This window comes from Anopheles cruzii, chromosome 3, assembly GCF_943734635.1.
Source record: "Anopheles cruzii chromosome 3, idAnoCruzAS_RS32_06, whole genome shotgun sequence".
NCBI classification, from domain to species: domain Eukaryota; kingdom Metazoa; phylum Arthropoda; class Insecta; order Diptera; family Culicidae; genus Anopheles; species Anopheles cruzii.
This window is the reverse complement of record NC_069145.1, coordinates 73,704,299-73,726,066: the sequence shown is the minus strand read 5'-3', so window position 1 is coordinate 73,726,066 and position 21,768 is coordinate 73,704,299. Positions and strand designations below refer to the sequence as shown.

General features: G+C 50.7%; 1 protein-coding gene across 1 annotated transcript; it reads right to left on the bottom strand.

Moving 5' to 3' along the window:
• Positions 1–16,553: 16,553 nt before the first annotated feature.
• LOC128270965 (EGFR adapter protein-like) lies at positions 16,554–20,083 on the bottom strand. Its single transcript, XM_053008394.1, has 3 exons — positions 19,847–20,083; positions 17,743–18,378; positions 16,554–16,751 (listed from the first exon to the last, which is right to left on the bottom strand). Exons 1-3 carry the CDS (start codon positions 20,081–20,083, stop codon positions 16,554–16,556), a joined length of 1,071 nt encoding a protein of 356 aa, XP_052864354.1.
• Positions 20,084–21,768: the final 1,685 nt, after the last annotated feature.

Below are 21,768 nucleotides of genomic sequence, written 5' to 3'. Positions count from 1 at the left end.
GCGCGCGCGCGCGTCCTTACGCAGCGTCCGCCACTGATGATGACTTAATTAATTGCGCTTTGCGCCACCGAGAGCCACCCGACGGCCCGGGAGAACCGGAACCATGACGTTTCGCAATTTTCGCCAGCGAAAACCAAGACGCAGACCGCTGGCGGCTCATAATTAAAACACATTCAAATTAGATTCAAATTAAGATATCTACACGGCCCCGCAGGGTTCGGGCTCCAGCGGCGGGCGTACCCAAGGCGGGGGGCCAAGTGATTGCCTCCCAGTGTTGCGCGCCATTTTGGCCTGCCCGCGCCAAAAAAGCCAAAAGCGAAAAAAACCGATGATATTTCTCGTTACTACCTCGTGGCCACGGTTTTACGATTTTCCCCCCAGCCAGCACCAGACACCGGCGGCACCTGATAGCGTCGAGCCGCGGCGCCGCCACCGCCGAGCCGAGAAGAGCAGCGGCCTGCGGCGGGGAGCACGAGGAGGTGAAATATCGATTACACTAAAGATTCATTAATCAAGTCTTATTTCTTCGCCCCTCCGAACCGATCAGCTTCCGATCCCGCCACGCCGTGGCCACCGTGCGGATTATCTCATTCGCGCGCCCGCGGTGGCCGGCGGCTTCCGAGAAGCATTAGAGGCTCCGGGCGGGCTGAAATCGAAAACCTGAAAATAAAAACAATCAAACAAAAACAAAACCCCAAAAGGCCGGATGAACCGGGGGCCAGAATGATGCGCGGGGAGAAGCCCGGGCGGTGGAACGAGTGGGACCGCAACAGGTAGAAACACGGCAAGATCGGACAAAATTAACGTTTTCATCAGATAACAGTGTCGGGAACACACACACACACACACCACCAGACCCACCATTGGTTATGATTGTTTTGACGTCTTCGACATCATCTCGGAGGTGCCTGCCACTTGCCTGGCTTGGCTTCGTTTTGGGGCCGGGCGGCCGACGAGCTGAGGCAGCGTTTTGTGGCTTTAAAAACTTCATCCCGCGGACATTGAACCGGTGCGGAGGTTGCGCTCATAATGCGCTGTTATGTTTCAGGAGATGTTGCTCGTTTCACAGACGGCGTCACTGGTTTGGTCACGCAGGCCTCCGATGCTTGACGACATGCTTTTGCCGATATTTGATTTTTATTAGTCTTAAAGAACGACCTGAAGTTATATTAAATGATTCAAGTTCTTTACATCCGCATTCACGTGCGTGTATCATTTGAAGAGTCTAAAATTTAGCTCAAAATGCAGAAAGCGTATTAGTAGTAGTAAAGGGGAAGAAAAAACTATAGTCGAAACTCTAAAAATAAGATAATGATTCAGTTTGTAAAAGTAAACAAAGAACAATAAACAAGAGATTAAAAAGAAGATTAACACAGTGCATATTTGTAAATTTGTTTGTAGAACATAAAACAACTGTTGAATGGACATAAAAAAGGAAAGAAACACCTTACACTGCGCGCCAAATAAGCAATAACTAAGTAAAAAAACCTAAAACAATCCTTAAAAGCTTCAAAGCCAAGAAGCAATAGTGTTCCTCATAAATGCTTAACTTTGTAGAGGGAAAGAAGAAAAAGCACACAAAGAAAGATACAGTAGAAAGCGAAAAGAAATTTAGTTCAAGAAAACAGAAAAATTTACTAGGATGAAAAATTTACTTAGTCAATCAAACAAATCAATAGGTAAATAAATTATATTTTTGCTGTTTCTTGGGATCATTGATAAAAAAGGAAAAATGTAGTCATTCCACCCTGACAATGTTGTGGGTTTGTCTCGCAGTCCTTTCTACAGGTATTACTTTGGACTCGATTGTTTAAATTAATTTAGCTAATTCTGTTCACATACTCCCTGGACCATAATTCCGTTGTAATTTGTTTTCTAATGTTGATTTAGACCCCATACATATTGCACTTCTAATACGAAAACATATAGAAAATCACGTTATTATTGTTCATAAATAACTAAATCTTTTCTGGTTGCTTCCTTACCGAACAAAACGATGGAAATTGGTGTGAAAAACCGAAAACTAGCAACATAAAGCTTCCAACTTCAGCTAAACTTCTTTTCGCTTCCCACTCTAAGCAGAAAACAAAAGAAAGCTAAAGCCGACCGACCGACCGACAGTAATGTCAAATCACGAAACAAAGCGTCGGCTTCCAAATCCTTTGGCCGGTCGTTGTTAATGTTTTCTTTGATAAAACAAGTTCCCGGCGCGTCAGATCACAAATCATCAACGCCCGGTCAAGGCGCCCGACCCAAAACCATTCACTTGCCTCGCATTTCTTCGACTTTCCCACACACACACGTCGCACACGTCGGTGTCGTGTTGAGTTGTGGAGGCTAGTTGGCCGGTACCAAATCACTTGTACCACTGGCCCGGTTGATCCTTCCACCCCGGAGCCGGTGGAATCGTGAAGCGATTAAACTTGTTAATAATTATCACTCGTTTAACGATCGCCCACGGTGATATTAATTTCATAATGAATTTTTAATGAGACGCGCACTGGCCGGGCCCCCGGGCAAACGATGGGTAAAATGTTGCCCTGCCCCCCCGCGAGCTGCTGACCGGGGCGGAGTGCGGCCGGCCTCGGCGAGTGGTCTGAAAAATAGATCGCCGATCACACCCATCACCCGGAGCCGGGCCGCGGAGAGATTCGGGTTTCAGCTGCAGGGCCCGACCGGGGGCTAATCCTTTCGGACAAGGTGGGCGGGCAAGGCGAGTGGTCGGGGAGTCGGCCGCGGTGTTTCAGGTGTAAAAACGCGACGACTCCGAGCCCGAGGGAAGCGACATAAACCCTGTTAATAGCTGTCAATTTGTAAAGTCACACAAAATCGTCCGGACCGCGCACCGACCACGGGTTTCGGTGGCCGGTGGCGATTTGCTTCTCGTGTGTTGTTGTGTTTCTCGCATGTTTCGCTCCCCTCCTTCGGGGCCACCGGCATGGAGTTGGGATGCCGATTTCGCTTCGCTTTTCTCCTGCGCCCCCTTTCGGAAATCAACTCGTAATTCCAAATCACTTCCACCTACACCGGACCCGGGCCGGGCGTAATTACGGACGTCCTCCTCGCTCGCGTGGCCAGACCTAATTCGGGCCCCCATCTCGGTGGATGACGAGCTTCGGTTTGCCGTGGCTGCTCCTCGATTTTTTGCCAATCAACGTGAAGCCGGACATTCCACCGGACTTTCGACGGGACACCGCGAAGAAAGTCAGGTGCCAGTCTGGGGATGAGGCTCCAGTGTTCAGATTGATCCAATCGCGATATCTTCAATCAATTGACCCGCTTTTTTCCGGTGCACCCGTCTCGATGCGGTTGATTGTAATGAGCTCCCGGGTTTTTTTTTTGGTTTGAACCAAGAAGGAGGACACACTCAATTAGGGAGCGAATCGGCCGGCCCAAGAAACGTCAAAATGTCCCACTTTTCGCGGTGGGTTCTGTTGTTTCGTTGTAATAACAATTTTTTGAATGCACCACTTCGAAAACAAGGGACCAATTCAATCATCATCGTGATTCATTTTCTTTTTGGCCGGAAAGAAACGGAAAAAGACGATGCGGCGGTGGTGCTTCACGCACTGCCGAGGCCACACCCAGCTCGGTGGTCGCGGTTGTGGTTTTGCACCGGAGCGTGACGAACCCTAGCGTCGCGGAACGTGAAGAAGATTAAGATGGAGACTCGAGTTGGGGGTGGCGGGGCCAGTTCGGCCACCAACACCGATGCTGTTGGCGAATCGGAACCTGCGATTTTGGAACCCGAATCGGAAACGGCGCGTAAAGTGCATTTCACGCAACATTGCAAGCCATCTGCGATGGTAGCGCCACCTAACGGAGGCTAGCAAAATCTTTCGCTTCACGGTGAATTATTTCACCGACACATTTCAAGCCCATTTCAAATTGGCGATGCGAAACCGTTGGGTGGTACATTTCTTGTGGGCTGAACACGCACTGATTTTAAACAAATACTTCTTTCGATCATCTTTGAATAGTGTTGGTTGAGACTTTAGAAAAACCCATCAGTTCAATATCCTCAATAACTGTAGAAAATATTTGTTATTTTTCGAACAGATCAAATATTCCAAAGCTAAAATTAAGGATAAAGTTTCAATGTATTTTTTCAAAGAAATCCACTGATGATACTATTTTCAGCAGCACAAACCAAACAATAACACAATAAGAGGATTTGCATCCTTTTCGACCCGTTAAAAGGCAAATCTGAAAGTAATTTGCACATCTTGGGAACGAAAAAACGAAACTCCACTGAATGATGCTGCATCGAATTTTCTCCATTTAGCGACTGTATCTTTCATCCACCCATCTTCTGGGCAAATCACCCAACAGTTAGCTGAATATCTCACAGTTTTCTGCTCTCCATCCTGCAAACGGTCCACTACTCCACTCCCAAATATGCCATCAATTAAGCAATCGCAGTGAAGAAGTTTGTGGTTGGGTGAAAATTTTCCCAAATTGCCGGGCGAGAATTTACTCAGCGGCTCAGAATGGCCGAAAGAAACCAACAAAAAAATACGAGCTCAAACCAGCAGGATAGCAAAGAGGCTGTAAGCGGTCGCTAACGACTTCCGTCCACGGTGGCCGGCCAAGCAAATCGCTAAAAAGGGCCAGGCCGGGCCGGGCGGGAAGAAAACATTTTGATCAAAAGTAAACATCGGCGGGCAAGAAGCATAACCGGTCCGGTCGGTCCTTTTCCGGTGCAACGAGTTCATTCTTCTGCCCCGATCCGGTGCCGGGCCAAGTCAGTAAGTCTCATGCTGATCCATTCGGGGGGTGCTGAGACGGCTGAGAGTTTTCCAAGCAACATTCCGCTGGCTGGTCGGGCGGCCACAGCGTACGGCGATCGGGAAACTTCGTTCTTTATTACGCTCCGGTTTTACTCTCAGTTGAAGCAGAACAAAAACACGGCCGGTAACGGATTGAAGAAAACAAAACTCTCGGTCCGGAACGAGTAAACAAATACAAAACAATACCACCGAACAATGGGAAAGGAAACATTCGGAAAATGGGAAAGAAAAACAAGGAACAAATAATTGCACTTTCCTCGCACCGCGCGCGCCCGCTGCAATCATTGGCCGATTTTTGCATTAATTTTTTATCGGCAAAAAGGAGGCAAAACTTTGATCCCACTTTCGATTTACCGAACCATGGCCATTTTCTTTGATAATCCCGAGAGAGCCCCCACAGGCGGATAGAGAAAGCGAGCGAGCTGGAGCGAGAAAGCCAGGAGATGGAGCGAAATTTTTTGTGAATTTCCCATTTGATCACTTTCCGTTTCTATTTTCAGCCCAACCTTTCCTATTGCTCATTCCTGCTTTGACCCAATCCCTGCTTCCGGAAGCCACAAGAGCCGTCAACCTCAATCCCGAAATAGCTTTATTAATCCTTCCCTCCATTAGCCAGGCGCTGGTCGGCGTAGGTTTCCAGGTGCGCGTTTCCACTCCGTTCGCTTACCTGCTAACCGCCCGGCCGCCGAGAATCCATTTCTTGGCATCGAATCGAAAAGAAGCGAAAATCCTTCCGGACCACGGACGGTCCGGAATGGCATCCCGGACACTCGAGAAATTCCCGAACCGCTTCCCAATCGATCCCCGCAATCCGCCATCCGTTCGGATGCGCTCCGATGTAATTGGTTCTTTAATTAGTGGGATTCCATCAGCGCCGGTGCGGTGCTGCCACGAAATCCGTGATGAACCGAGCTCTGCAATCTGAATCCGTCCGACGGCCAACCGTTCGCCGTTTTGAAGGGCCTCATCGCTCACCGCACCGCGTAACCTGTCCATCCATAATCCGGCGCACCAAACCACGTGACTATCGGCCACGGCCAAGAGACACCCGACTGGCCACTTCCGGTGGCGCGTGCCCGAATGTGTGTATGCCGGAGTCCAGCGACCGCAGCGACCAGAAGGAAAGCCGCCGCGTAACCGGAACCCGCCCGTGGCCAATTATTTGTGGTCGCAAGCTTAATGATGCACGTGCGGTCCACTGTGTGCTGCGTGAAGGTTGCCAAGGACCGTTTATGTCCTTGTTGCCATGGCACGGATGCTGGCAGGATAGTGCTGTGCTGAGGAACATCGGATTTTATGGTGCGGTTTTGTAGCATTAGCGAGGCAGGTTAATTACAGTAATAATCTGTACTATCGGGCGTCTGCTTTCTGACGTTCGGACGGCCAGAGAGCTATGTTTTGTCTGTCCCAGATTGTCGGTTCTCTTGTAATAATATTGTTTCAGATTAGATTAAGCGCGAGCTGTTCTGTTTTATATCACTTAGCGCTGTCAACGTCGCTCGCCCCTAAACTATTCATCTGCCATCTGCTTCATGAATAACGGGCCAATTCCATGGTTACTATTTTAGTTAGAAGAATTTAGTACGTTTCAACTAACGAAGCATCATATCATGACGTTATGAACATTTAAAAGATCTTTTCAAGAAGTAAACTTATAAACCTTAACATACCTTTCTTCAATCGCAGCACGCTAACTGATGCGAAAGATTCTTTTACCACAGTCCACATCGAGGTGACTTAACTCGCCATCGGCTAGCGTGCTAAGGTGAATAAACTTAGATCATTAATACCAACACAAATGTTTTCCATACAGAAAGGGAAACAATACTTACTTGGCCCTTTATTTTTCTATTCTCTCGGCGCACTAAGAATAGAGTTTATGCATCAAAAAGAATATTATAAAAAAATCAATATTTTTGCAATATTCAAGTGATGTCTAAATTCTACATTAAACAATCACTTCCTCAAACAAACACAGTTTCTAGAATTTTGAATTGGCTTACAAAAATGTCATGAATAATATATTATTTTACAAAAGCTTCCTAATGAACCTTCATCGAAAGATCATGGAAGCCAATAGCACAGGCAATAGCGATACCATATTTACACGAATATCGTACTCCTTGATTAGGAGTCCTTGAAGGCCCGAACAACCTCATGGCCAGCTAGCTAATCATGGAAATTGCTAAATAAATGTCACTTTACATTGCACTTTCCGGCTCGGCTCGGTAAACACCACTCATCAGCAAGTTACACGCACCGGTGCGTCGGTCCAGGACGCACCAAGCGTTGCGTTCCGTCCCATTAGACCGACTAATAATGCTGTCAGATTGGATCCCGTCCCCATGCACAGGGCGAACAGATCATCCTCGTACGGCACGCAGATGCGCAAGATGCCACCGCCATCTTCCGCCATCGAGAGAAATTATGATCTTACCGCAAACCTTCACTCCATTGGGACTCTGCCTATGCCCGGCGGAGCTTTCGGTGCAGACATGGGGACCGGTTTTTTGCACTGCAAACTAACCGAGAAGCATCCGGCCATCCGGCCACTCCAACAATCCTAACCTCGTACAACATACCGTAGCCGACGAGACAATCTGGCGTTACGGGGACGTGGTGGGTCCTTACCATCACAGGATGCAGAAGGAGCACCGAACAAGTATCATCGATGGGCGGCTATGGTTCGCTCGCTGAGACATCGTGTCCGCCCCGTGGGACAAGGGACCTTCGAACGGATGCTTTCATGCCGGCGCTGGCTGCAGGCGATCCGATGCAGTTCGTCGCACCCGCTCCATCCCGCTCCAGCAACATTCCGTATGCCGTGCGGACGGCATCATGCTTTCTTCGAATTTATTTTATGATTGCCGATAGTCCTGCGACTAATGCAATTGGCGTAGGAGCTGCACGGGCATCCTGCCGCAATATGGACGCGTCTAAAAGTAACGTACAAAATGGTGTCACCGTCTAATCGATGACCCAATAATGAGACAATTTTACCCCATGTGACAATCGAGCTACTCGGGGATTCGAACCGCAATTTGCACTTGCCGTTCAGTTGCCAGTTTAGTAGTGTCGCCCAGTTTTGTGCATCACTTTTGAAGCAACCCTCGACTTTCGATCGATCGAAAAGCCGCACGAGGAAGATTGTATTTTTCATTATTATACTCAGCTGCTGTTGGTGGCTTTTGGCATCGTTTTCCTGTTTTGCTGTTTTTCCTGTATGTTCAAGTAAGCCATCGTACCATCTTCCGGAGACCGAAGATTTCGAAAGATGGATTTGATATGAAAGGAGATAAAGGCCCGAGCTTGTCACAAACGAACAGAAAAGCAAGATTTGATGTAAAGAAGCGACTCCTCGGGAAGCTAATATTGCACCGCCGGTCCTCGTTCCGTTCTAGTTCCAGGGCTCCAGATCCTGTGCAGCATCAGCGGATAATTGTGTAAAAATAGTCCAGGGGGATCAGTACTACTACGACTGCAACTAGAAGGACCCTAGGAGTCTATCGGAGCGAAAGCAAATCATAAAGAGCTTATTTGCCGGATATAACGCAGCGCACAGATGTTGTCCCGGGAACGGGCCAAACAATTCGATTCACGTCGAGTTCCCGTCGGTTCCCATCGGTAGGTCGTTTCTTGTAGTGCGCGTTTTATGGGAATATTTGAAGATGAAAATAGAGACCCGATCGGTGTCTTCAACCGTAGGACGGTGCGCTTCGAGGTACATTCAGTCGGGTTTCCCATCAATGCATGGAACCGTGTACGGATGTGGGAGGCTGAGTTTCTGGTTCGCCCTTCCTTTCCCCGGTAGGAGAAACGCAAAAAAGGATGTCTCGACTTCTGACGATCGGTCCTCGGTCCTCAACATCCTCGGGGCCGGGGTTTGTTTTGCATTTTTTTTTGTCCTTCGCCACTGTCTTGGAAGTCCTGGGAGTGTTCCCAACTGCGCCCCCGGTGAAACGATGCATTGTTGTTGTCACGGGCGTTTTCCGGATTTCCCTACCGGACCATCGATCGTTCCTTGGTTCCCTGTAATACTCCCTGCGGACGAACGGAACCAGAATTTCATGGTGGTGGAGCTTTTCGTACATTTTATTGAAAATACCGACACTGCGCCGACACTGCTTCGAACGGGTTTCGTCGGTGGCGGCAGCAGTTTAGACAGCCGGATCGGACCAAAAAAGACCAAAGGCTCCTTCGAAGGAACTCCTTCAGTCCGGGCCGACGACTTCGTGCGGGGCACATTCTTTTGGCGACAAGCGTGCCGGCTTCGCGATGGTTGTCATGGCGAAAAATTGAAAGGTTTCCAGTAGCGCCGACGGTCCGAGTCGCCCGAATCCTTCGGCACCCCAACAAAAGACCGTCGACGACGAAGACGACGACGGCGGAGAAACGGGTTGGCCCCCTTTTTGGGGACCGTGGAAAAGGAATTTAATACTGGCCCGGCAGGAGGGCGACACACCCGCGACGCACCCCGACGGGCCATTCAGGCCGTGAACAGTGTCCATAACAACTGACCAGAGGGGGAGAGAGGCGGGCCACCGAAGACATGACAGATACAGTAATATGCGAATAATCACAACGACACGCACCGAATCCACAGCCCAGCAGTGAATCCGCCATTCACCGTGGGCTTCCTAGAAAAGACTTCCCGGGAAAAGTGGAAGAAAGAGAAGGAGATAGAGGATGGAAAGGGAAATAACACAATGCTGTGGTCTCTAAGACGCTAGAGCGTAGGGCGCCGCCTGCTGCGTCTCTCAAGTCGTTCGACAATTGTCCTGCCAACGAGAGGATACGTCTTCAAGTCCGTGCGGAATGTGGAACACTTCTTAGTAATAAAAGTAATAATACACTCTCTTCTCGGGAGGCCCTCCTGGAGGTGGAAGTCTCTAGCAATGCAGCATTCAACCGCATCAACCGCTGCCGCTTATGGTGAATCATTTCCATACACTTGCAAGTGTTCGTGCCGGATCATTGCATGTATCACATTTATGATTTCAGTTCATTCGGCTGGCCTGGCCGGGCAGTTTCCAGGGTGCCCTGTTCGGTTTATTAAATTTATCATTCACACAAGTCCCCTGGCGGGGTGTGCTAATATCCCCAGGACCCATCAGGAGGAGGTCCCTAGGGTTGGGGGTTTTCTAATTGAAAATTCTAATTACTCGTCCACCGGAACCGCTTTTTACGGGGATTCCAACTACTCCGGGGCACGAGTCGAGAAGAAGGATGTCTGCCCCACCAGCCTGTGCCTCGCCACGTCCTTCAAAGGCGGGCTTGGGCCTGGGGACCGATACAATACGACCCGCCCAACCGAAGGGGCCCCGACCGAGGAGTGGCCCCCGTGGGGAGAGTAATCTAGATGTCAAGAGATGTCGCCCACCGGCGCCGTCACCGTTCAGCCATTTCAATAAAATCGGTGTTAATTTTCCATGAAGAAATTGAAAAATGTCACCCAGATTGTGGTGCTGGGGAAGCCTGCATGGTGTAGGTTGTGGTGCGTGATAGTTGGAACAATGGAGCCCCTTCTCGGGGTGCACCGGAGCAGCAAACAATGGCAGGAGACCGTGTTGCCGAGCTGCATAGCCGGCCGCTAGTCAGAGAGAAAAGGAATGAAGCAAACGAGACACATTACACGGTGGTACCCAGTAATTGACAAGCGGATGCTCATTATGGCGAACGACAGGACATCAGAGGACATCACAAACAGGTCCTGGGCGGGTGCGCTCCCCCTCCGGAACAAACGGGAAGGCCCTGTGCCCTGTGCGCAGCGCCGTTCGATACCAAAGGGCTAACTGAGTTAGCAACTCGCTTAATCGTCGCACCAGCCGGGGCCAGGCCAGGAAACCGGTGACCTACTTTCCGCCATGACGACACCCGCCCGCCTTCAAGCCGCATAATGCGGCCCATTTTATGGGGCCACTTTCCACTGCTCAGCTCCTACGCATCGTAATTACACCGAAGGGATTACCGACGGTCCAGAAGGGATTGCTTACTTCCGGTGTGGACGTCAACGGAGCACCGAGGGCCGCCGAGAATGAAGCGATCATTTAAAGCATCGAGCACTGATTTCGGGGAAAAAACAGGATGTGAACCCGATAGGAGTAGGATTTTCCAATCGCTTCCTATCCAGATTGCTATGTAAAGTTTTTCGAAAATGCTAATTTTGCAGCTTTGTATGACCAAACACATTGAGGTCACTTGCAAGGGAACAGGTGCCACTGGTTACCACGCGCGCATAAATTCAATCAATCAGTAACCTGATTGTTGGTTGTTGGAGATTGATTACTGAACCACAGCTGATGGCGCGTGGGGTGAGAATCCGAAACCAACGCCCCGGCCACGACCATCCGAGGCCGGGGCGAACATCAAACGGCATTACGCGGGAAAAGCGCATGAAATCAATGCCGCGCCGCGTGCTCCGGGGGTTTCCAAGGAAACACACCCAAGGCGCACGCTGGCGACGGTTGATTCGCTTCCCCAGCATACGGTGGCCCCGACAATCGGTAGACAGCTGAAGCTGAGGCTCCGGCGATGGATCTTGTTGTTGAAGTTGTTTTTTGCGCTACTTCTGCGCTTCCAATTAGTGATTAAAAATCAAACCGAATCCCTCGGTTCGGGATTACCAACCAACCGAACGCTCCAATCACTCCAATCCTCTCCCTTGGGGAACTTCTTCTCCAACGGTGAGCTGCGAGTAAAATATCGCACTCCACGCTGTTCCGCTCCTTCCGAGCGTCCGAGAAGTGACTCATTCAATTAACTTCAAGTAGGCGCCCTACTTAGACCCCCGCTCCAGTGGACATCGCCCGGAACCCGGGCTATCTGTTCCAGATTATCGCTGGCGTGTGAAGGATGTCGAAGGATGGTTCGCGTTCCGTTTGATTGGTTCGTGAGTGCAGTGGAATCGGAACCGGGCGCAAACAACGGTTGCTGCAGCCGAAACTGTTGTCGTCTGCTCCCGTTACAGGTGTTTTATTTCATCTTGGCGGCCACTCGTAGGACGATGTAATGGGATTTTTTGTGCAAATTGTCTTCCGCGTTCGATGGCCATGTTGTGTGGGAGCGTGGAGCGTTCACAACAAACTGCTTTCTTCTTGGCTAGCAATTCTGCTAATGGTGGACGATTCGTTTTCTTTCAGGTTTGCTTCACCTTTTACATCTTTATTTTTTTCAATCAATTCGACTTTAATTCATGTTTGATTAGCACGAAAAGCAACTGTCTCTGATAACCATACAAGGTTTTTGTATCAAGCGAAACCAGGAACAGACGTCGCTACAGACGTCGAATCTGGCGCTAATTTACTAGATTGGCCGTTAGAATTTTTGGACCCATTGAAACATGAACGAATCTACCGTAGGTTCATTTCGAATTAAAATGTTGACGGTCCGAATTTTCTCTCTTCTGAGAAACATTATTTTCTCGGCTCCAACTAGTTCTCACTGGGCCCTTGTCAATATTTTGTCATTATAAGGCATTTGTAGAGACATGACTAGACATGACGTATTTGTGCAACCCGATTTTTAAATTCCCTTACGTCATTTTTGCCATCTACACTGTTGTTTCTTTGTCTTATTGGAATGTTGTGTGATAATGTTTTAAAATTGTTACACTAAAAATGATCAGACACGGTGCAGAATCCGTTTAACGCTATTGAGACTTACTAAATTCCAGATAAAAACGGTTCAAATGACAGATTACACAATGAGCACAGTGTAGAAAGGTCCTCACAATTTTACCTTCAATCGATTGACGTCGACAGCAACCAAACTGTCCCTTATCCCCCTACCTGTAACGTAATAAAAACGCCACCTGGTGGCGTTGTTAAAGAAAATCAATTTGCAAAAAAGCGTACCACGAACACGATTGATGGCGGCGGATCAGGCGGATGGGACATAAAACCTCTCCGATACCCCGATCTCCCGAAGGATGACATTCATCGGATTTTCTTGTATTTCTTTCGTTTGAGATCGCCGGAACCGAGATGGCGGAATGTGCGATGGCATATTCTTTGCGAAAGGATTCATCTTCAGCAAATCCACTTCGCCGGTCGCCGGAGAAAAGGAATTGCCTCGGGTAGGGTTGACACTTTGCCGCACTTTTCAAACAAGGAGTTTGCTGGCAACCGCTGAGAGAGAGAGAGAGAGAGAGAGATAGAGCAAGAGGCAAACATTCTCCATCAAACACTTTGACGTTATGTCGTCGCCTCAACTTCCTCTCGTAGTCGTCATTACTTTCTTTTTTCTTATTTTAATGAACTCGAGCCCGAAGCCAGCCTGAACGCCGTTGGGCCCTTGATGGCCATTTGTGGTGCTTCGTTACTACTTTTTCCTCTTTCGCAGCACGGGAGAGATGCAAGGGAATCGGGGTGCACATGTAAACGCCTCTAACTGGCACCGACTGCTAACCGACTGCTGTTCTCGCAGCGATCCAATGGGCTATGATCGGAACGTTTGCCGTTGGCCCCGCGCACCATATTGTGCACACCCGTCCGTCGGACAAGCAGCTGGTCCAGAACACAAGAAATGGCGCACGGAACATAACGCCCCGGGCGCTAGAGCTTCATCACTTTGACACCAAATAATGCTTTGCCCAACCTCCCTAGCACCTCCTGTGCTCCGTTGGTGCTGGGAACACATTTTCTCATATTTTTATTCCTTTTCTGTTCCCCCGGCCCGGCCCGACCTGTCGATGGCACCGATGATGTTGTCGACATTTTGCAGCTCCTTACGCGCGCGCCAATTCAGCTTTCGCAGTTGCCACGGACGAACAGGATTTTCCGGAGTCGCTACCGGTGAATGGCGCTACTTCTATACTTGTAGCCAAAAAGGGGGCCGACGGGAACGGTGCTCGGGTACACATTTCCGGTCACTGGGTGCAGTAGCCGATTTTGGGCCTGCACCCGGCAGACTGCGGAATGGATGCTGCTTTCCGGTGGGACAACTTTTGTTTGCCGCTCCGTTACACTTTTCTTAAAGTTGGCCCCCGGCTTGGTACGGCCCCAGACGCGAGCAGAGCTTCCGGACAAACTTCCGGGAAAGTGGAGCCAAAGTTTCGACCCTTTTCGGGGTTAAAGTTTCACCCGACGAGGAGCGGCGAGGAGCTGCGGAGGGGCGCATTCAGAAAGGCCAACCATGTAGTTCTTCTTCAGGGCAAAACTTCAGGACCCGAGTACGCTTTTCTGCTCAAATTGAGGCTCAATCATGTTTGAGTGTACATTTTTCGAACACTCACCGGTGGAGCGTGGGAGATGTAATACTTGAGCCGGTACTACGCTCAAACGAAACCGGAGTCCCCCCCTCCCCCCAAAAGAAACGAAGGACAACATCCAGAAGGGCGCGAAATGGCCCGAAATGGCCATTTGGCGAATGCAAACACTCAGCACGCTTCCCTCGCTTCGATCGCCGGCTCAACCACTTGACGGACTGCCACTTGGCTGTACTAACACAATTACTCTGCCCCGTCTGCTTTCGCATGCCCAGGACATGCGTTACGGCGCAGTGCAGTGAGCAATCCCGGGACTTCAAACTTGTCGCACAGTCGCATCCGGTTCCCGGCCGGCAGTCAGTCAGCGCGCCACTCTCCAGCCGGCGAATGGAGAGCCTGTCAGCTGATGGCTGCGACAGGCGGCGAGAGCAAATGTTATTTTACAATTATTTCTCAAGTGGCCCGCCAAAATGGCGTTTCCGTGCCGCGTTCCCGCTCTCTCTCTCGAGATAATGGGATAATAAAAAGGACTCACCACGCCGGCGGAGTCTGTGGCGTTAGCAAAAGTCAAAAAAGTGCTCCCGGAAAGCAAACCACTCGACAGTAGTAGCCTCCTTCGATGGAGTGTTCGCGTGACACAGCCGCTAGCCCACTAGCCAGCAAGCCACGAACGAACGAGTTTCTTCACACAACACTCTCGAGGCTCCTCTCAAGGTCCAAGCCCAGTGTCCTCATGCTGCCCAGTATCCCACTGTCGATAACGACCATGCAGCGTCCGCGATGACAATTCGACATTATTTACGAACTGCTTCACACCAGTTAGTCCTCCGTATGTCCCGGCCTCACTCGGACTGACAAATGTCAACCGGATAGAATAGTCCGCTGCATGCTTGAATCCAACGTCACGTTTCAATCATTCACCATTCAGCTTCTGCTCTGTTTGGCGGCGGAGTCTGGACATTAACTAGGGACATGTGGGGCCATTAATCTCCCCGCCATCAGCAGCCTACCCCCCCGGCCGTTTTGCTTTAATCTAATCGGGAAGCGGCCATTATCCGTGGAGTGACAAACGTCCCGAAATGAAGGCATCCAGTCCAGTGCGCGTGGTTCTGGGAGTGGGATGAGGTCGGCCATAAAAATATTACACCATTGCGTCCACAGAGAGCAATCCCCGTCACGATGGACGCCAATCGTTCCCATCTCTCACGGTGGTTCCGGGTGCGGATGTAATCAAAAACTCGTTAACCGTTCACCGAGTGTGTCCGGTGTCGTCGTCCTTCGTAGAGTTGTTTGCGACAACAGAAGCAGTTTCGCTCCTGGAGAAATTGGAGTGCTGAAGTGGCGGCGTAAGATTGCGACGAATCCAGACTTCTTCGGCGAAAGCAAAGCGATGAAAGTTTCTCACAAAAAAGAAAGCGCCCTTCTTGATGGCGACGGAATACGCCAAGTCCAAGTCGTTGCATAATGGGCGGCGGACGTCGTCGCGACTCTAATCGTGCTTTGCCCGGCGATAAATTCCGGACAAATTTTCGCTCCAACAAACTGTGAACGCGAGGAAAGGTACTTGAACCCGGAAGTCGATTTTAATCTCTCGATATTAGATTTAGTTGGACCTGAATGGACGTCCTAGATCTGCTCCAGAGTCGGCAAGCCTCCTGTGAACCACGCAATGTCTCATCAAACATGACAGGACTGGGTTCCGGGGACTCACCTGGCTCCAACAACAACCAAGCAACGCACGAATCAACACATCCAATTACACTTCACTTTACAAATCATTTATTTCCGCTAAACCGGGTTTCAAACACATATATTATCCACTTAGTGTCTACTACTACGGTGTGTGTGTGTGTATCTATGCGTGTGTGTGTATACGATCGATAGGGCACATAGTCCAGTACGGGTTACGTCCATCGGCCGGGGCCGGGCCGAGATGGACGACCGTTTAAATCAATTGTTAGTACTGCTACTGCCTTCAGCAGAGGCCGACCCGTGCGCTGATTCTACAACTTCGGGTCGCACGTGGAATGGCCACACGGGGGTAACGTTCACGTTCCAAATATATCACAATATCAAACAGGTCCATTGTGCCGACCTCGTACCTTCGCTTCGCGACCACGTGTCGCCACATCCTTATTTTGGTATTGACGGGCTTCCCGTGAGGAACAGACGCCTCCTTCGGCTACTCCCGATTCTAGTCCGCAGCTTCCGGGGACCCGCCGGCTCTGTAGGGAACTTGTTCCGTTGGGCTTTTTTGGCTCTTCTTTCGCGTTCGTGCCGAGGGCAGAGCGGCCGGTGAACGGCGAGGCAATGAGAGCACTATTTACACGCACTATTTGTGGTACAGTATTTACAAACTCGTCCGGGGCCCTCCGCCCGGGTCGGCTGCCATCGTTCACCGGGTTGCGGTGAACCAGCTGTCACCGGCAGAGCCCTGGTCAATAGTTCGTCCCCCGGGCGAAACGGTGGCCGTCTCCCGTCGTCTACCGACGACGCCGTCTCCGGCAGCCACCGTCGGTGGCGGTGGCGATGGCTTCGACGGCAACCGGCGGCGGCAACTACGAGCAGATGTCGAGGTCGGAAAACAGCTTGGAAAACTCGTTCAGCGTGCTGTACGTGTCGTAGTCGTCCGTGTGCTTGCACTTCGTCGGGATGTTCTGCGGCCGTGGCAGTGACAGCGGAACCGGAAGCATCTCCGGCATCACCGAGTGGTGCGTTATCAGGGCGCGCAGCGAAGAAAACTCCTTCATGAAACCCTGCAACGGGAAAGCGTGACGTTAGCGGACGGAACTCACCGTTGGAAGGCTACCCGCGGGAGAGTACCACAGTGCCACAGTATTTATCGCACTTTCTTCAATGCTTGTCAAATATTCGGTTGAAAATAGTGCCCCCGTTGACGCCTCGAAACTGTAATTAACGATCGCTACTCGTTGGAAGTCAAGCACCCTCCAAATGACGCTCTTTTGACACAGCAAAGCAAAGAGCAACCATTATTAAAGTCGCCTGGCCGCTTTGGCCAAACAAACATCAAAAAGCGTTCAAAGTAAATCAACTGGAAGCTCTAGCTTTTTTATGTTTGCCAGCTCAATAACCACAAAATGGCCCATTCAGCGGACTCGCGGGCTTTGATTACGTTCCCGTGGGAAAGAGGAATCCGGGCGTGCCGTGGCATTTGCATAGTGATTTATGGAAATAGAACATACCGATTGAAAAATGGTTCCCGGTTTCCGACCATCCGGCAGTCCCGACAAAAAAAAGGGCTTTGAATATCGTATTTCGCGTTGTACAAACATATTTGCACTCCGCCGGAAGCTGGCTGGGGCCTCATCAAAAAGTGTTATGATTAGAGCTGGTGAGCGGTGGTTCCCGGAATGGGTCCCACAGGTGGGACACATTGGTTACAAATTGAATAAAATTGTTTGTCCACTTCCCGTTCACAGCTCCCAGGCCCAGGCTTGAGGGGGCTTTAATATCCTGACCCTGCCGCCGGTGCACTGGACGATGCATATGATTGTTCCTAATTGGGGTGCCTCGCTCTTTTCTACAGGGATAGTTCGGTAGTGCTCACCCAGGGGTCGTTTGGACCACAATGTTTGCTAAATTCCCTCAGGATTCGCCGAGCCACCAGGTGTAACCGAAGAAGGACCAAACAAGGTCGCCCTCCGGTTACGACCTGAAGCCGGAGCTGGGCTGAGATTTTTTGGGTGGAGTGACCACCACCTAGGAGGAGGTTTGGCCATAAATTACCTTAATTTTATATCCACGCTCGGTTTTCATAATTAAATAGTGCACCACCTTTGGGCCCGGTCCGGGCGGCACCCGCAGCGAGAGGGCGAAGCAGCCGTGCTTGGTGGCGCTGCGGCGCACCAGGAACGCACCGGGACTCTGCTGCGTCAGGACCTCGAGCGAAACCTCGCGCGGCAACCCGGCCTGGAACCAGGCGGCCCGGTCCAGTTCCTCCTCGCGATCGTCGCCGGCTCGCCCAGTCGGATCGCCCAGCCGGCCGGCAACGCTGCTCAGGCTGTCGGCGTGCTTCGGTGGCTGCGGGAAGGCCGGGAAGCGCTTCGGGCTCGAACTGGCACTGTTTGTCTGGCGGATCAGGTTGCGCTTGAACTCGTACTCGACGCCGGGAGCCTCGGCCGACGCCGGCGGGAGCGCGCGCTGTGACCCCGCGAACGACTGTTTGCACGAGTCCCCGAACTTGCTCGACACGATCTGGTCCAGGCTGGCCAGGATGCTGGTCCGCTCGGGCCGCTCGGTCCGCTGCTCCTCGGACAGGATGTCGTTCAGCCGCCGCTGCGGCGACGTGGGCGATGATTTATGGCACATCAGTGGTAAGCTGTCCTCCGTGCTGCGCAGAAACCCGAGCGCGAACCGTTTTATCTGCGAACGAGAAACGAGACGGCGAATGAGATGGATTTCCATGCGCGGTGTCCAGGTGTCGCTACCAAGCGGGAGTCTAGCGTCGGTCTCTGCCAATTCGTCATTCTCGTTATTCGTGACGCACCGCTGCAAGGACTCGAATGGCGCACGCACGTACGTCCCTCCCCGAGAGGCAAGGTCCCGATTACGACCCGGGCGCTGGCCACATGTGTTCCCAGTTACGATGATTGACACTATCAATGGCAAACCATTTGTCTCCGGCGCGGCGTAACTAATGGCTGTACTTAGAGAATATGGTTCCCGAGTCGCCGGTTGCGGTGCTTCGAGTTTCCTGAAAGCCTAAATCATTTTGAAATTCACATGTAAAACAACGTGCCGTTTTATACGTCGATGACCTTGATCTAGTTCCCGACAGAGCGTCCTTCTATCGAACCTATCGATCTTTACATTTTCAAGGACATCCAGAATCTGCCAATGAATTAGAACCAGTTTTTTTCTTCTGAACTGAAAGGAACTTATTTGCACCTGATTGGCGCCTTTACGTTGTCTGGTTGACAACTTACAGCACTAGCTTAGGGCGTAAAGGCGCAACTAATCAAAATGTATGATTAAAACAGTTATTACGAAGGCATAAAAGCAAAACCATTGGGACACTGATTAAGGGACTTATTAAAGTCAATATGCGTACAACAAAGAGCTATTTATTAACGGATCATTATGTTCGATGAGAGACGAGCGCGATGATCGAATGAGAAAACGGCTTGAGCCGATCCTCTGCGTTGCTCAAGTGAATTCATCGAACTGAAGACTTTCACGACATAAGAGGTTTCTTAAAATTTTTGAGTAACATTATATTTAAACACTTTTTGTCACTTTCTTTTATAATTATTCTAGTAATCGATTATAATGATATTGCCTCTTACTCTCAGTGAATCTGAGTAGCACTAAGAATTGATTGATAAAACTAAATACTGAGAAGTTTCGTTACGTTTATAGTTTAGTCTAATGTAAACTCGGTGGGAATTGAAGAACAAAAATCGTTATTCGAGCAAACATTAAACGGGTAACATAAGGTTCAATGACCGTGTGCTGCTTCAAAATGAATAAAGACTTGTTTGGATAACCCATTCATCGAAGCTTACCGTTTTATGCCCTCTGCATATCATTTGCGTAGTAATTGAAATCAAACAAATACCAACGGCGTACTGCAAAACCTCATAAAAGAGAGTGTAACGCTTAAAACCATTCCCTTTCCCTTCAATCGTGCACCATTTCTCAATGCAAATTGGGAAGCCTGATTTTAAATCAACCAAACCACTAAGCTCGGGGTTTCGCATAACAATTCTGGGCCACTGGCAACAGATAACTCCGGCATCCTCCGGCATCCTCGGGCAGGTCCTATCGATCGACCGGACTCGGACCCCTCCATGTGCTCTACCACCGCCTTGGGCCAATCGAAATCACTTACCAGCGTCGGTTTCTCCATGAACTTGATGCAATTACTCATCTCGTTCGTCGGTGACCCGCTGCTGTCCTCGTCGGACGAGGTGAGCAGCAGCGGATCGCGGGTGTAATTTACATTTTCGTCGCATTTGTTAAAGCCCCGATGATGCTCGAGCAGATCGTAGCTGCACTTCCGCACCGCTTCCCGGTGCTTCCGCTTCTCGGCCGCCTGGCTGTCGGTGAAGTATTCCACTTCCTGCATCCTGGCTGGTGGCTGCTGATGCTGCTGCCGGAGTCCCCGGTCTGGTCCCGCGCGCGCGTCTGGTCGCGATTGTTTCGTTCGGTGTTCCGTCGCTTCCTTCCGTCGCTGGATCCGCTCGGCGTTCCCGACTTTACCGCGAGGGTCGCGCGGGTCGCGGGTCTTAGCAGGACCCACACTGGAAGCCAAACTGGAACCTTCCGCAGCGCGCACTATTCTGTTCGGCTCGGACCGTTAAACGGATCCACCTTTTCAGTGTTGCTCGGTCTGCTTCCGCCGGTCTGTTAGTACAATAAGTCCGGGCCGTACCGAGGGCCGGACCAAGTTTTCATCGAGTCCGCAACCACGACACAACCAGCGCTCGTCGGTGCCTTATTTTTATTGCAGGACATTTTATTCAAACTCGCCGCGGACGCGTTTCGCGGACGGCCGCCGTTTCTGGCCGCCGTTGGTACCCCGTGCGGCCATCTTCGTGGTTTTGTCTTTTTGCTTCTATGAACTGTTTGTCGTTGCAGTCGCCGGGCCTGGTAAGGTCCGTGATTACTTTTTACCCCAGCTCCAGTTACCCAGCACTGACCACTGACGGTCGGCCGGTGGAAATCGGTTTCCCCCCCTGCTCGCCAACAACTCGCCGTCGGTCGCAAAGACCGGGAATCCTGATCCCCTTTTTTTGCACCGGTTAAGCACTGAAACCCGGCGCGCGCACCAGAGGATACACTCTTTTTATCTCCTATTAATTTATTGCTCTCTATCATGCGAACCGGCGGCAACAAAACCACCCGGAGGTCGCCGGGCTGCACTCCGCGGCCAGCGGGCCCAGCGAACGGGTCCTTCTTTTGTCCGTAATTTATTCGTTCCGTGTGGCCCGGGTGCGTCGGTCGGGTCGCTTTTTTACACGACTCGCCACAAAAGCCGGTCCGAAATGCCGGCCCAACGCTTAAAGCCGTGCCCTGGTCGATGGTTTTTTCGATGGATTTGTGTCGCTGCAGCAGCGCTGCTCATATTTTTAAGCGCGATTTGTTGCTGTGCACCGTCCCTGGCAGGCGGGTCCGCGGAATATGTGTAATCCTTGGCCACGCCGCGCTCGGCCACGGATAAATATTGCCCTATCGTGCCGGCGGCGGAATCCTAGGCGCTATTTTTCTCCACTTTCCGTTCAGCCATCTGGAAAACAACGAGAAAGAAAGAGAGAAAGAGAGAGGGTGAGTGAGCGTTGTATTTAAAAATGGACCACCAAACGGAACAGCGGAGCGTGGTCAGCGATTGATTCAATTTAACCAACGCAAAGCATTCGCGCGTTGCGATTAAAGTGCCGCCGCCCGGAGCAATCCCTCGTGCAGTTCAATGTGTGGCACTCAACTAATCTCAGCGGTCGACGATGGCCTGCGGCATGTTCCACACTCGCGGCACGCTTTCGCACCTCGCCGTGTCATAATAATTAAAAAGGGAAACGGCACAAGAAACCGAAACGAAACGAATAAATTGATTCTATTTACAACGATGTGCCGGAGGTAATTAGCATACTTTGCGCCACAGCTCGTACCGAAAAACACGCGAACCTGCAAGAAAAATCTCGAACGAAGGACAAGGAACCGCAGAACTGACGGCGCAGAGCAAAAAGGTTCGCGATGTCAGTAAGGGAGCCACGAAACGGGCCAAGAACAGACAAAACCGACGCTAATTTCGTT

What these genes read in the sequence shown, in the direction of transcription:
- LOC128270965 (XM_053008394.1), bottom strand. Translation starts at nt 20,083, where the DNA reads ATGCAGGAAGTGGAATACTTCACCGACAGCCAGGCGGCCGAGAAGCGG. An exon ending in TCATGGAGAAACCGACGCTG is followed by an intron (nt 18,379 to 19,846) that starts GTAAGTGATTTC and finishes TCTCGTTCGCAG; the next exon opens with ATAAAACGGTTCGCGCTCGG. An exon ending in AGCGTGGATATAAAATTAAG is followed by an intron (nt 16,752 to 17,742) that starts GTAATTTATGGC and finishes TTCCCGTTGCAG; the next exon opens with GGTTTCATGAAGGAGTTTTC.